The sequence below is a fragment of the Sminthopsis crassicaudata genome, chromosome 4 (genome assembly GCF_048593235.1).
Source record: "Sminthopsis crassicaudata isolate SCR6 chromosome 4, ASM4859323v1, whole genome shotgun sequence".
Classification (NCBI taxonomy): Eukaryota; Metazoa; Chordata; class Mammalia; order Dasyuromorphia; family Dasyuridae; genus Sminthopsis; species Sminthopsis crassicaudata.
The window spans coordinates 12344587-12359601 of NC_133620.1; the positions used below are offsets into that span (position 1 = coordinate 12344587).

Sequence of the window (15015 nt, forward strand, 5' to 3'; positions counted from 1 at the left end):
GTCCTGCAGGGGGGCCAGTTCCTAATGTCTGACCCTGGATCCAGAGCAAATGTACTCTAGGAAAAAGGTTCCGATACTCTTATATCACTTGAGGGGAGGGTTTGATGACTTCCTATTTTAATTCATTGTTCTGTTTCTGTGGCAATGAGAGATCAGAGACATACCCCCTCTAAATTAAGGTTTCCTTCCTAGGGAAAGCTCCAGACTGTTGCCCTAGTTACAGACACTGCTTAATTGTTAGCTAGTCACCTTTGCCAATACCTTCCTCCAAGGAGTTGAGTCCAATAAGTGACTTAGCAGGCCCCAATGGTCCAAGGCAGCAAATGACACTCTTGCTCCGGAATCAGAGGTTCAAATCCTGATTTAACACTTACTGTGTGCCCTTGAGCAAGCCTCAGTTTCCCCATCTATATAATGGGGGCAGTTGAACTCGATGACCATTGTGCTATTTAATCTAAGATCTTATGAACTTCCCTATCCTCAGTTCCTCATCTCTAAAAAGAGGGCTTTGTTCGATATGGGAAAGCTCTAGATGAATGATCCCATAATAAGTATGAGGAAGTCAGGAAAGGTCTAGAGAGTGGAATGTTTACACGCTGAAGGGCCAGATAAGGAGCGGAGCTCATCCAAGGAGTAGGAGGAAAGGGGGAGGGAGAGAAGACTGAGGATTAACAGCATTTTTTCTTAAAGTGGGTCATGGGCAATGTGGCATATGTTGGATGTATCCACATTCAGAAAAAAAGAGAAAGGGAAACTGAGGCAGCATCCCCTTAGGGGAAAGCAGGAGGATCCTGGCTAGAAGGTCCCCTGAGATCATCCATTTTGTAGGTGAATGACATGAGTCCCAGGGAGGAGGAATGAATCACCCCATTGGCTGTTCCTTAGCCCAGCCAGGCTCTGGACCGAAGTGTTATGATAACAAAGTGCCCAGGATTCAAATCCACATCTTCTGACTCAAAAAACAGAAATCTTTCCATTGTACTGCAGGCCCTGACAGAGGGAGAGAAATGTGCTTCCAGATGGAAAAAGCACCAAAAAAAGTCTTTCCCCACCCCCACAACAGCAGAATGTTGAAGTATTTTCAAAACAAATAAAATAAAGATGATAATCAAGTGTACTAAAATATATGACCCTTCAATATATAAAATTCTGCAAGAATTAATAAGTGTAGCAGGGGTTAAATCTGGCCCATGGCACTGAGTCTATTAGATAATGTTTGAGAATCAAAGAAAAATAGAATCTCGGAGTTCGAAGGGAGCTCTGAAACCATCTAGTCCAACCCTTTAATTTTACAGATAAGGAAATGGAGGCCTGGGGAAGGTAAATAACTTAAGATGATTAATTTAAAAAAGAAAGGGACCAACTAGACCAACTCCTTTTTTTCTAATAGATAAAAAAAATTAAGGGCTAGCAAAGTGAAAGGACAATATATAGCTAGAATTAATATAGCCTATATATATGTGTTAAAAGTTTGCAAAATACTCATTAATATCTCGGGTTTTATTTCCCTAACAGTTTTGAGAAGTATTAATACTCCCATTTTATAGATGAGAAAACTGAGGAAGGCAGAAGTAAAAGGGGTCCTATCATTCAACTCCACTGCAAAGCATGAAACCTGTCTCTGAGATACTTGGCAAATGTGAGTCCTGGAGAGGCAGCGTGGCACACACTGACCCATTGGTTCTGGAGGCAGAAGGACATTGAAAAAGTCACCCCACTCTCTCAAGCTATCTCTTCAGCTGGATAAAAGAGTCATTTATGCTTTCAATGATATAGCTATAGCACAAGACAAACAAGACATTAAGAAAGAGAAAAATATTCATAAAATGGCATTCATTCAAAATATATGAAAGAGGGTAGAGACAAAATTGAGAGAAAACTAATTGTTAGCCAGCCCATGTGCTCCATTTGTATCAAGAGAACATGTATCCAGAATATTGAAACATGTATCCAGAACAATATGTATCTAGAACAAAATGTATCCAGAACAAAATGTATCCAGCATGTTGAAACATGTATCCAGAACAACATGTACCCAGAACAACATGTATCCAGAACAAAATGTATCCAGCATATTGAAACATGTATCCAGAACAACTTGTATCCAGAACAAAATGTATCCAGCATGTTTCCTGGATCTTGTGGGTCAGACTTGGAGAATATGGACAAGAATTTCATAGGATGAACAATCATGAATGGATGGCAACATGCATCTTGGGAGCAATGTCAACATCAGAGGAATACTAGATGCACTTCAGAATTGCTGAATTCTTTCTTTCCTGAGTTGATCTTAGGAAAATCATTTTGTAAATTGTTTTTAAGGTTTGTACTTTTGTTGGACTCAGGTTCCTCATCTATTCTTTCTTCCAATTTGAGATTTTTTACTTTATCAATCAATAAACCAATCAATAAACCAATTTATTAAATGTGTCTATATACCAAAAGGCATTTGGGTGGCTCAGTGGATGGAACATTGGGCCTGGAGTTGGGAATATCTGAGTTTAAATCACCGCTTACTTCACCATATGATTTTGGCAAGTCACTTAGCTATTTGTCTCAGTTTCCTATCTGTAAAGTGGCCTGAAAGCTTCCTAAGGGGAGGCCATTTTCCCTATTCTGTTAACCATCCTGAAGGCTGACCATTTGTCAGATCATATGCTCAGAGCTGGAAGAGACATACAATACCCAAATGCAGAAGGGAAATGAAGGGAATAAGCATTTTTGTGGCAGCTACCATGGACCAGGCAGCTTGCTAAGTATTTGTTTTACAAATATCCTCTCATTTGATCCTCAAACAACCCTGGGAGGTAGATGCTATTATTACTCCCATTTTGCAGGTAAGGAAACTGAGGCATGCAGAAGTTAAATGACTCCTCACAGCATTTTCACTCTTTTTTGTTATTGTTTCCTTGCATTTTATTTTCTTTCTCATATTTTCCCTTTTTTGATCTGATTTTTCTTGTGCAGCAAGATAATTGTATAAATGTTTACACATATTGGATTGAACATATATTTTAACATGTTTAACATCTATTGGATCACTTGCCATCTAGGGGAGGGGGGAGGGGAAGGGGAGAAATTGGAACAAAAGGTTTTGCAGAACTAGGATTGACTTCTGGGAGATTCTCACAAAGCAGAAACCCACAATCCCACACTTTTGGAGATTCAGAGTCGAGTTATTCAAGATTCCACTGTGGTGCCGGCTGGAGACACTCGGACAAGAGCTCTCGGGAACCAAAGAGAGAGATAGGCCTCTAAGAAAGCTAGCCAGGCCCAGGATTATTGAACTGAACTGAAACTAAGGCTGCCTCCAGAAACTCCCCAAGAAATCTGCTCCCAGAGAATGATTATATTTTAGAGAAACAGAACATTACACTGGAGAGCTCAAATAACTTGCACAAAGTCTAAATGTGGCTGAGCTGAGATTTGAACCCAGAACCTCATCTCTAGATTCAGACCAACTGTACCACACTGATGAGTAGAAATTGATGGGAAGGTCCCAGAATTCACACGGACACCCATTTCACTCCCTCTAGGAGGGCCCACATTTCAGGGGAGGGGATCCTGTGGGAAAGGCAATATTTTGGGCCTGGAGACTCCAGCCCCCAGTAAAGAAAACATAGAGAAAAAAATTTACAGAATGTATTCCTTCTCTTGATTTACTAGAATTTTCAGTTCACGATTATCATCTTGCAAATTACTATCTGAAGTGTCTCTCCCTCTTCTTGGGACAGAGAAGTTATCTTTTCAAAACAGCCTCAGTCCAGCGTGGAAAGCAGCTGCCCCCAGTAAAATAACTCCGGAGGGAACCTAGCAGGGGCCGCCAGATTCTCAGCTGAGATAAGGGTCTCTGAGGGAGGAGAGAAAGAAGGAGCTGTCAAGGAACACAAAATTTACATCCACACGCCTCCCCCTAAAAGGGTGGACTCCTGTTGCCCAACAGTATTTTCCTAAAAGCATTTTCTCAATTAAAAAAGAAAATTAATATCTTTAAACTGCTTTCAGACATATGAACTCCTTTTCCTTTGACCTAATGGCCCTCACCAGAAACCGCCCTAACTCTCCCTCTCTCCTTTCACTGCCAAACTCCTAAAAATGTGTGGTCTCCACCCATCGCCCCCGCTTCCTCTCCATATGAACCCTCCTTAACCCTCTATAATCAGCCCCCATTTCAAAAGCCTTGCGAAGGCTGAAGGGTTACAAAACACAGATATTGTCTCACAAGATCCTCACAATCATCCTGTGAGAGGCAGGTGCTCATCATTTTACAGATAAGGAAACTGAGGCAGGCAGAGGTTAAGTGATCTGCCCAGGATCACGCAGCTAAGAAGTGTCCAAAGCAGGATAGAAAACCAGCCCTCTCACACTTCTAATTCCAGCATCCAGCATCCCTCTCTCTTCTCTTGCCCTGGTTCTTGAAGATGACCTATATCTCCTTTCTTACCCAATCCTATCCCTCTCCTTCAATCCTCACTTTTCCCAATCTGTCTGTAGGATTTATGAGCCCTGGCCATATATCTTCCATGCCATCCCATCCCTCATGTTGCCCCGGGCAGAAAAGCTCTAGGACTTAGTCAGCTTTCTCATCATCACCACATCACACCAGTTCTGAGTATTTCTTTTTTTAGCCAAGCTATAATCTCCTTAAGAAAAGAAAATATTTACTGATCTTTGTAAATATCTCACCAAATAGCCCAGCTCCCTCCAACTTCTCTGATGGCTCCTCAGTACCCTTCAACAACTTGGCTTCCTCTTCCCATCCTGCTAAGTATGGGTGTTCTCTAAGACTATCCATGGCCTTTCTGCATCACTCTCTCTGCTCTCTAGATGTTCTCATTCATTCTCAAGGTTTCTATTAATAGATAAGTATAAATTAATGATAACGTGAACCTAGTTCCAAGACTGGCCCATTATCTACTGCACCATGACTTGAAAACACCAATGCATTATGTATATACAACATTATTTCACTGGGATATGGTGAAGCTTTAACGACAACCACTAAATTTTGCCTCCAAACAAAGATCCCCCCCTTTAAGATACCCATGAGTGCCAATCATGGAATACTGAAGTTTCACCAAGGAGTAGAAGCACAAAATCATACCAAGGAAAACAGAGAGCTCGATAGTGAGTAGGAACAAGTGATCACACAAGTCAAGCAAGGAATCACAAAAAGGCACTGGCATAAAGGAGGGCATCAAAGGATTGTATGAGTAAAGAAGAACACAAACTGGCCATGTGTCAAGACTGAAGGATAGCCCATATTATTTCCTATTATCTTACTGAGGTCAGCAGAGAACCTCGAGAAAATCTGACAAGAGGCCCTCGATGGGTGGCAAGTACCTGCCTCATCAAAGGGCACAACCAAATTAGTGAAATCATAGAGCCCTGGGGAATATGGAAGCAGTCTCCCCAACTTACAAGAGATCCATGCAATCGAACAGTGAGGTAGTTTCAAAGCAATTCCCAACTAGAAGGGATCCATGGGATAATGCAGCAGTGTCCTCCAGCTAGAAGGGGTCCATGGAATCCCAGACTGGCCTTGGAGGTAGGAAGAGCTACTTTGTATTTATTGATTCATTTGATTAATTGAAGCCTTAAGGGCACGCAGTCTAACCCTATCATTTTAGGGAGGAAGAAATTAATAACCAGAAATGTGCAATGACATGCCTGAGGAACTTGGGGACTAGGGGTTTTCTATACAAGTAAACTAAAGAACCGCATGGACGTGGACAAGAGACAACCCAACATAGGCAGAAAATATACACCTTGGGAGGGAAAGCAACGGGAGGAATCTAGAAAAGTCTAAGTTAGGGGGCAACTGCTGAGCAGAACCATAGAAGGAAACTTTCTACAGAAGTGTAGGGATGGCGTATCTTGGATGGACAACCACAGAGGTCACCTGTTGGTCATTCAGGGCCTCAGTGGACAGAGCAAACAGACCTAGAAAACTCAAATGGCTTTTCTGAGAGGCCCCAGATGAATTACCATTAATCTGCAAAATTGGAGAGTTGGATTAGATGGTTTCCAAGGACTCTTCAACTCTAAAACCATGATACTTTATCATTGTTGGCAAAAAATAATTGTATTATTAAAAATTAAAATAATTAGTGGTTATGTGAATGACTGCTAATCCAGCAGCTTTGTCACTTGAAAATCCTAGAGGATGGAAGAGTTCAGAGAAAATTACTAATTACTCCGTCTAATTCTTCTTCCTTTCCAAGTTCAAGGACCTGGACTTAGATAGGTACCGGCCCAGGGAAGGATGCCGCCACTTCTTTACAATTTAGCAAATTATTCTTAAGAGTTTCAATGATCAAAAGACCTGTTTGTTCCCCAGCCTCAAGCCTGCTTTAGTTCCTCCCAGAATTTAACCGATGGACACTCTCTACTGCCAAGGCCTTCCCAGCTTCTGCCCAGCGCCTCCTCTAAAACATTAGAACTTGCAGAATGTTTTGAATGGAAAGGGCCCTGCCTTGGACCTTTGAGGACCGACATTGGAATCCTAAGCTCAACATTTATTATCGGTGTGATCTCCATTTCCAAATCTGTAACATGAGTCAACTGAGTTGGCTCTCAGGTGCCTCTGAGCTCAAAATCTGCTCCCCTGTGATTTGTAGCCGAGATTTCCTCATGCTTTCTAACTTTCCCGAGACACTGCAGGAGGTGGGCCAACATGCCTTTCCCTCTTTGTTCAGAGCTAACATGCAGAATCTTCTGGGTCCCATCGAGGATCCGCCCCATACTGGCCACAGCCAGCTCACTATTGGCTTCAGTTCCAGGTCAGCAAAATCCCCAGCCCCAGGGGAACTTGGAACTCATAAAGGATGAGATAACACAAAGAAATTTCACAACCTTGAGGTTTTATTTCACAGGCCTCCTTTAAGATCCTGGGAACTAAAAAAAAAAAAAAAAAATCCTTTCTTCCCCCCAAGTAGCTCCCCCTTCTCCTTGGTTTATGCTTATGACTATCTTCTCACCAACTCATTCCTCCCTTTCCATTATGGCAATGGCAGATCTCTCTCCCCCATGATACTTTCCCTGAATTTCAGTTTTCTATGATCAAAATATGGTTCTATAAAAGTATTACCCCCACAAGGTATACGCCCTTTGTCAGGGAAAGCACAGAACCAGGGGCTAAATGGGATCATCTCCATCAAATTCTCTCGTTTTCCAGATAAGGGAAGTAAGGTCCAAACACTTGTGAAACATCGAAACCTCAGCTACAGAATCAGAATCCAGGGTTTGGATATAAATGCCCACTAAATGTCCCTTTTACTGAATATGTTAGACCTGTAGCTACTGCTAGTATTATCTACAAATAAACAGAAAATTTTATCCATATGAATTACTGAATTTCTCTAGAAGAAGAATATGAATTTTAGAAAGATCTTGCTTCTACTGTCTATCTGCCCAGGTTACTTATACCTTCGGAATCTAATATTTAACGTGCAACAAGAAAATGGGATTTACACACATATATTGTATCTAGGTTATACTGTAATACATGTAAAATGTATGGGATTGCCTGTCATCTAGGGGAGGGAGTAGAGGGAGGGAAGGGAAAATTTGGAAAAATGAATACAAGGGATAATGTTATAAAAAAATTACTCATGCATATATACTGTCAAAAAAGTTATAATTATAAAATTTTAAAAAAATAAAAAATAAAAAAATAATTAGGGCTAAGCATTTAAGGGTGGGATTACAAAAATCAAGGGTTAAATTCTTGAGGATGTTGTCTGTAGCTTAACCAATAATGAATAAAGCAATGGAGTTTTTTATTATGGAAAAAAAAAAAAAGACCTTGCTTGGGATTAAGCTGGGCAGTTTGCTACTTTGTGTGTATGTGTATGTGTGAGTGTGTTTGTCACTTTATTTTTTATTTCTGTAACAGTATAATTTAAAAAAATAAAAAAGGAATTTTCATGAATCCTGTAAGGGCTCCTTGACTCAAAGTGGTGATCTCCAATGAGTCATCTGGGCAGGACCGAGAAGGCGGCTTTCTCATTATTAAGAGATGATTCTTCATTTAAGATTGACACCTTTGTTGGCAGAGCTGGATGTGTTCATTCCCACTAAGGGAGGAGGGAGGCTGAGTGAGGGCTGGAGATATGGAAGTAAAAGCCAGTGACTAGCAGAGAAATTCACCTAGATGAAGCGCTCTGCAAACAATGAAGTCACATAAGTTCTGTCTAGGATTAGGAGCATGTGATCTCGATTGACCAAAACTGATCGGGCAGAGTTTCAGGAAGGTTACATCGGCCTTTATTCTTGACCTTGATCCTTCTGTATTTTGGTTGCAAGCTTCCCAGCAGCTGGTACTTTAAGTCTCTTCTAAGATTATCTTTCCAGTTCTTAACCTAGAGTCCAAGAAATTGGGATATTTTTGGTTTTTCAATTACTAAAATTTTTATTACTGGATTTCCATGTAATTGTTTTCATTGTAATCTTCTGTTTTTTAAAAAAATCTATCTGAGAACACATTCCATTAGATTGTTTTGGAATGCTTTGTTTGTTTCTTTGTGATAGGGGTTAAGTGACTTGTCCAGGAGCACACAGCAGTACGCGTGACTTACTAACAAGTTGTTAGTAAGCTAGTAAGTCATTTGTCTCAGAGTGCATTTGAATTTGTTTCCTCCTAACTCTAGCCATAGCCTTATCTAGCTGGCCAGTCCATTAGACTGGAAGCACCTTGAGGACAGGGACTGCCTTTTATTTCTTTTTGACTTTTCTAGTGCTGAGCACATAGTAGGTGCTTAATAAATCTTTATTGATTAGGTTCTTGAATCTGCCAGACTGACAAAGGATCCATGTCACAGCAAAGAGGAAAGAATCTCCTATCTTAAGGAAGGTCTCTAACGTAGCAGGTCAGTCCTGCCTGTGACTTTATAAGAAATGAACTAAAATCCCACAGAGGAAGCTGAGGGTAGGCTACAAATTCCACTAGTAAAGGGATGTAAGCTCTTTGAAAGTGAAGATTCTTTCATTTTTGCCTTTGTATGGACAGCAACCAGTAAAGTGTTATGTTGGGCACATAGTAGGGCTTGACAAATGTTGGTTGATTGATATAGATAGATGAAGAGAGTCCTTGACCATCCTTCCACCCGTCCATCCATATAAGATGTCAAAAAGACCATGGGTGCCAAACTAGCCTAGAATGGTATAAGTATCACATTTTCCTGTGTAAGAAAACTATGTAAGGAGCAAACAATAGCTGTTTATAATATGAACTTTCATTTATAATTTTATAATATTTAATTTATTTTAGATAATTAAATAATAAATTCAAATAAATTATTTATGATATCTAAATCTATAACAAATAAATTAAATAAATAATAAATAAAATGATTAATGAATAAAAGTAATGTTTATAATATTATAAACCTTCCAGTTTCCCACTGCCCATAAGTTCATCTAAGCATCAACTGTCATCAATCAATCAATTAATAAGCATTTATTTAGCACTTACTATATGCCAGCTGGTGCACTAGGCTCTGGAGGAAAAACAAGTGAATTAAAACAGCCTCGGAGAATTTCCATTCTGTGGAATACGCCTATATGATATCACATACAAGAAGCATGTTGTACATGCTTATTGACTAAAAATGTGAGCATCATCTCCTGCCTGCTGTCCACCCAAGCTCCCAAGACCAGCTCATCCCTGGCCCCAACATTAATGCGCAGAAGGGGATAAATCATCTTGAGATCTGCTTGACAGGTTCCCCGGCCTCCTGGATGAGGGTTTGGGCTCAGAGGCCCAGTCCAGGATCCGTCTTCAGCTTTCCCCGACTTGGATGGGAATGCCTACAGGACTCCAAGTATGTTTTCTTTGGCGAGGGAACAGCCCCGCCATGCAATTTCTCCCTGACATTTTGATCATTGTTTTCTGTCTGCGTTCTCCATAAGTAATGTCCACAGAGGTCAGGAAGGAAATTAAGAGTTCTAGGAATGCTCCCATTAACATACAGGGCGAGGAGACAGGCCCAAGTCAAATATTGCCGGCCTGGCCAGCCTGCCAGTGTGATGATTAACAAGCCAGCTGCCACACAAGGGGCTGTGTTTGGGAGCCCTCGTTCTGGAGACAGCAGCTCTTCGGGCCAACGTGGGCAGTGTGTGTTTAGTCTATCAAAGTATTTATCCAGGGTGCCTATCGCCACGGATCAGAAACGGCTGTCTAGCAAAGGACACACTCAACAGAAATGGGCCTGGGGTGTGAGTGGGAGCCAGGAGACAAGGTGCAATGGGAGGTACTTTTCCCCAACAGTCTTAAGGGCCTCCTGCTGCTTCTCCAGTGGGGATCTCAACCACCACTGGGGGCTCTCAGTGTCATTGGTATAAGGAGGAAGGTGAAAGCCCAAATCATGAGAAGTCTTTGCATCCAAGAGAAGGGAGGATGACCACTGATTCACCTAGTTATAATATTTCCTCTATTTAGACTTGGAAACCACCTTAGAAATCGCCCTGTCCAATTCCTTCATTTGACATATGGGGAAACTGAGGACCAGAAGACTCACTTAAACTTGATGGGCCAGATCCTAGATTTAGACCCTCAGAATCCATCTAATTCAACACTCTCCCACTTTGCAGATTAGGAAATTGAGGCTGAGAGAGATCATCACAAGTAGGAAGTATCTGAGACATCATTTGTACTCACTTTTCCCCGACTCCCAAATCCAACCAACCTTCTGTCCACTGCACCCACCAAAACAGCCCTCTGAACTCTCAACAGCATTCATTGTGATTGGACAAGACACAAACCAATATGTAGACGGAGCCAACTGTCACAGACACGTGTTTACTTCTGGTTGGTTATCAAGAAAGAGTCAAGGTAGTCCAGGGTGTGAACACACTACATCTCCAAGTCTCAGAGAGCAGGAGGTAAAAGGCCAGCTTCATTATTTTTGACTCATCTGAAATTCAAACTAACAAGGGCCTTGTGCTTTAATTAAATGAATTTTTCACATAAGTCACCTCATATTTACAAGGCAACATGGAATCATAGAAAGCACAGAGGCCTTAGGAGTTTGAGTGTGAATCCTGTCCTGCCTCTGGCTTATGCTGACTGTGTGACCTTAAGCAAGTCAGATAGCTTTTTTGAGCCTCACTTTCCTCATCTGGAAAATGAGAACGATAATACCCATATGACCTAGCTCTCAGGATTCTTCTGAGAAAAGCATGTCATATACCTTATGTCCTTTAGCATAGTCCTTGACACATAGCAGGAGTTTTTAAAACATTACTTGATTGACAACCTAACTGTATTTTTGGCGTTTTCATGTTTTTATGGCTGTGTCCTCTTTATGGATGCAGATTGCGAGCCATCAATATCTCATCTGAAGGGCAGTTATATAGAAGGACGATTAGCTATTTTCCGTCTGATCTTAGAGAACAGAATGAGGTACCCCTGGGAGAAGGTGTGGAGAGGCTCACTGGATATCAGGACCAAATGTCCTGACAATGAGAGCTGTCCAAGGTGAAAAGAGCCGCCTGGCGAGGGGGCAGGATCCCCCTCCCTGGAGATTTTCAAGCTCAGGTGGGATGGCTTTGTGTTGGGTAGCTTATGGGAGTGATTCCTGTCAAGTATAAACTAACTGTACCATCATCATCATCATCATCATCACCACCACAACAATAATAGTAATGATACTAACAATAGTGAGCAATTATTTAAAGTGTGCAAAGAACTTTACAAATATTATCCTCAATAGCCCCGAGAGGTGGCTGCTATTATTATCCTCATTTTACAGATGAGGAAACTGAGTCAGATAAAGCTTAAGATCCTTGCCCAGGATCACACAGTTAGCAATTAAACTCAAATCTTTCTGACCCCTGATTGCACCACACGACCACTGAAATTCTGTGCCTCTGTGATTTTTAGCCTATGAGATTCTTATTACTGGATCATAATAGCACAGATCTAGTTCAGGAGGTTCTTACCCTTCATGAGTCATGGAACCCCTTGGGCAGATAATCTGGTGAAATCTACAAACCCTCTTATAATAATGTTCTTAAATTCACAAAATAAAATAAACAAGATTATAAAGGAAACCAATTACATTGAACCATTTTCAAAATACCTTAAAAAAAATTATGTACTTTTAAGAGTCCTTGATCAACTAGCTAGCTAGAAGGGATCTCAGAGGCCTTCAGAGAAGAAAGAGAAAGAAGAAGCTAGGGGAGAAAGGTGGAGGAAGAAAGGAAGAAGGGAAGGAGAGAGGAAGGAAGGAAGGAAGGAAGGAAGGAAGGAAGGAAGGAAGGAAGGAAGGAAGGAAGGAAGGAAGGAAGGAAGGAAGGAAGGAAGGAAGGAAGGAAGGAAGGAAGGAAGGAAGGAAGGAAGGAAGGAGGGAGGGAGGGAGGGAGGGAAGGAAGGAAGGAAGGAGGGAAGCAAGCAAGGAAGGAGGGAAGGAAAGAAGGAAGGAAGGAAGGAAGGAAGGAAGGAAGGAGGGAAGCAAGGAAGGAAGGAGGGAAGGAAAGAAGGAAGGAAGGAAGGAAGGAAAAGAGAAAGATGGAGAGAGGGAAGGAAAAAGGGAGGGAGGAAGTAAACTTCCAAAGAACAAATTCAATTCAGTTCAATAAACATATTCAAGTGACTATCAGACAAAATGAGAGATGGGGGCATTTCTGCTCTTCAATAATTTATATCTGGGGAAGGGGAGGGGACAGACAGATAAACCCAAGTTTATTTGAAGAGGGAAGGAGCAGTAATAATCTAGGAATATAGTAAGACTTCCAGGAGAGGGTGGAAGGGAGGGAGGAAGCCAAGGGCTCTGAGCAGAAGTGAGAACTCACTCTGACGTTCAGAGACAGAGGGTCAAATGGGCACTAGTCTGCGGATCAGTAGAAGCAGGTGAGTGTGGCTAGAAACATAAGGCACATGAAGAAGCATCATGGGAACAGTCCCTAAAAGATTGGCTGGGCCAAATAATGTCCACTTGAAAAGAGTTTTTCCCTCCCTCTGGAAGCAATAGCAGCTCCTTGGAGAGGCAGGGAAATGGTCAACTCTGTGAGTTAGCCAGAAAAGGGGGTGAACGAGAGGATAATGTCCATAGCCTCACTGGTGGAGCACTATGGGAGAATACCAATATTTGCTTGTGTTGTCTCCCTGAGCTGTGTCAGCACGCACGAGCCCCTCCTTAAGTAGAATAATGAAATTGGTCATTAAAGTAAGGCAAGCCACATTACAGGGGCCCCTGAGGAACAAAATATTGAAAGGCAAGAGCTTAAAATGAATGAAAATGTATCCAACTCACAATCAAATGAAAACATTATGGGCACCGGGCCAGAGAATATTCTTGAATTGGACTTCTTTCCGCACCCTAAGTTTAACCAGCTGGAATGCTTTCTAAAGGATCTTCCTATTCAGCCTCCTGAAATGAAGGATTGGCTTTTTAATGGGAAATCTGCATTTCATCACAAAGATGGAATACAACAAGCTTGGCTGGGCTCACCTTGGGAGCAGCGGCCCCTTCTCTGTGAGACGCTCGCTATGGCGGAGAGACAAATTCCAGCAAATGCATTTCAGGCATGACAGATTGGGAGCGGGCAAACGCAGAGACGGAGCCCCACCCCCACCCGTTCTCAGGATATTAGCAGCGTGATTATTAATAATAATGATTGGTGATGATAATAATGGCTCACATGTGTGTATCACACCGGAAAGTTTTCAAAGGAAGTTCCAACATGACTCATTTAACCCTTGCAGCAAGACTGTGCTATAGACACTGTGGATGTCACGATTTTTCTTACGTGTTCTAGACTCCGGGTATGGCCACCCATCCTCCGGGCCTTTAAACCTTTGCCATTAAACCCGGTGCTGCTCCTTAAGATTCCCAGACAAAACCAGGAAGATCCCAGCAGGAAAGGAAGAAAAGTCAAAGGAGGGATGTTGTGTTCGTTGCTAGATGTGATCAGTGAATCGGTTATTGTTGCTGATCTCACTGTTATAAAGGAACATTCTATTCTAGTGAGGGTGTGCTTAGGGAGGGTGAATTTTGTCTAAAAAATGAGAGCTCTACAATTAAAAGCTCTATCAATATTGGGGCAGCTAGGTGATGCGGTGGATAAAATGCTGGGTCTGGAGTTTGAATTTAGCCTCAGATATACACTAGCTATATGACCCTGGGTAAGTCATTTCACTTCATTTGCCTCAGTTTCCTGATCTGTCAAGTGAGTTGGAGAAGGAAATGGCGAATCATTCCAGTATTTTTGCCAAGAAAGCTCCCAGTGGAAGTGGACATAAATGAAAATAACTAAATAACAATAACAATAGGTTATATTTGTTTATCAACTGTCACATGATCTCATAGGGCAAAAACTCCATTTTCATTGCCAAGAAAACCCCCAATGGGGTCAAAAGTCAGACATGACTGAATACAACTGAAGAAAGACATGTCATCAATTTAAGAACAGCTAAACAACTTGTAGTGTACAAACTGAAGGGAATGTTACTGTGCCATAAGAATAAAAAACAAAAAGTCAGAGAATCATGGGAAGACTTCTGTGAATTCATGCAAGGCAAAGCAACCAGAATTCCAATGAGGTAAATAAAGGAATGGCAACAACACAAAAAAGCCCCCAGAGGATCAGGAAGTAATTATCACGGACATGCTCAGCTCTAGAGATTATCCAAATCATCTTTTTTTCTAGAGGTGGAGGACTATGGCTGTGAAATACTGCATACAGTCATTCTTAATGGGTTGGTTGAGTTTTGAAGGTTTTTTTTTTTTCTCGATAGATAGACAACAGGGGGTGGATGTATCTGGAAGTGGGAGTGATGGAAAAATGAATTAAAAAATCAATTAAAAATAAGATTATTCAAAGGCCTAGATTCAACTTATTTTGACAAATTAAAATGAGGGAAAACTAGCCTATATCGAATTAAATGGAGACACCAAACGTCATTGCTGAATGGGTCAGCTGGAGACCACATTTTCACATCATCTGAGGGCTATGTGTTCTCAACTGGTGTTTGCCCTGCTAATGGCAGCAATTATGGGTTGGCTCCATTTC

At 41.5% G+C, this 15015-nt stretch overlaps 2 protein-coding genes across 3 annotated transcripts in view; one reads left to right on the forward strand and one right to left on the reverse strand.

Annotated features, from left to right (window-relative positions):
• ROR1 (receptor tyrosine kinase like orphan receptor 1) overlaps positions 1 to 15015 on the reverse strand; it is a 337647-nt gene that overhangs the window by 162048 nt on the left and 160584 nt on the right. The window lies entirely within an intron of this gene.
• The window catches only part of LOC141566541 (coronin-1C-like), a 47985-nt gene continuing 39675 nt past the window's right edge, over positions 6706 to 15015 (forward strand). The window contains exons 1-2 of the mRNA XM_074311221.1: positions 6706 to 6782; positions 9725 to 9824. Coding sequence (XP_074167322.1) covers positions 6706 to 6782; positions 9725 to 9824 — 177 coding nt within the window. The remainder of the gene's footprint in view (positions 6783 to 9724; positions 9825 to 15015) is intronic.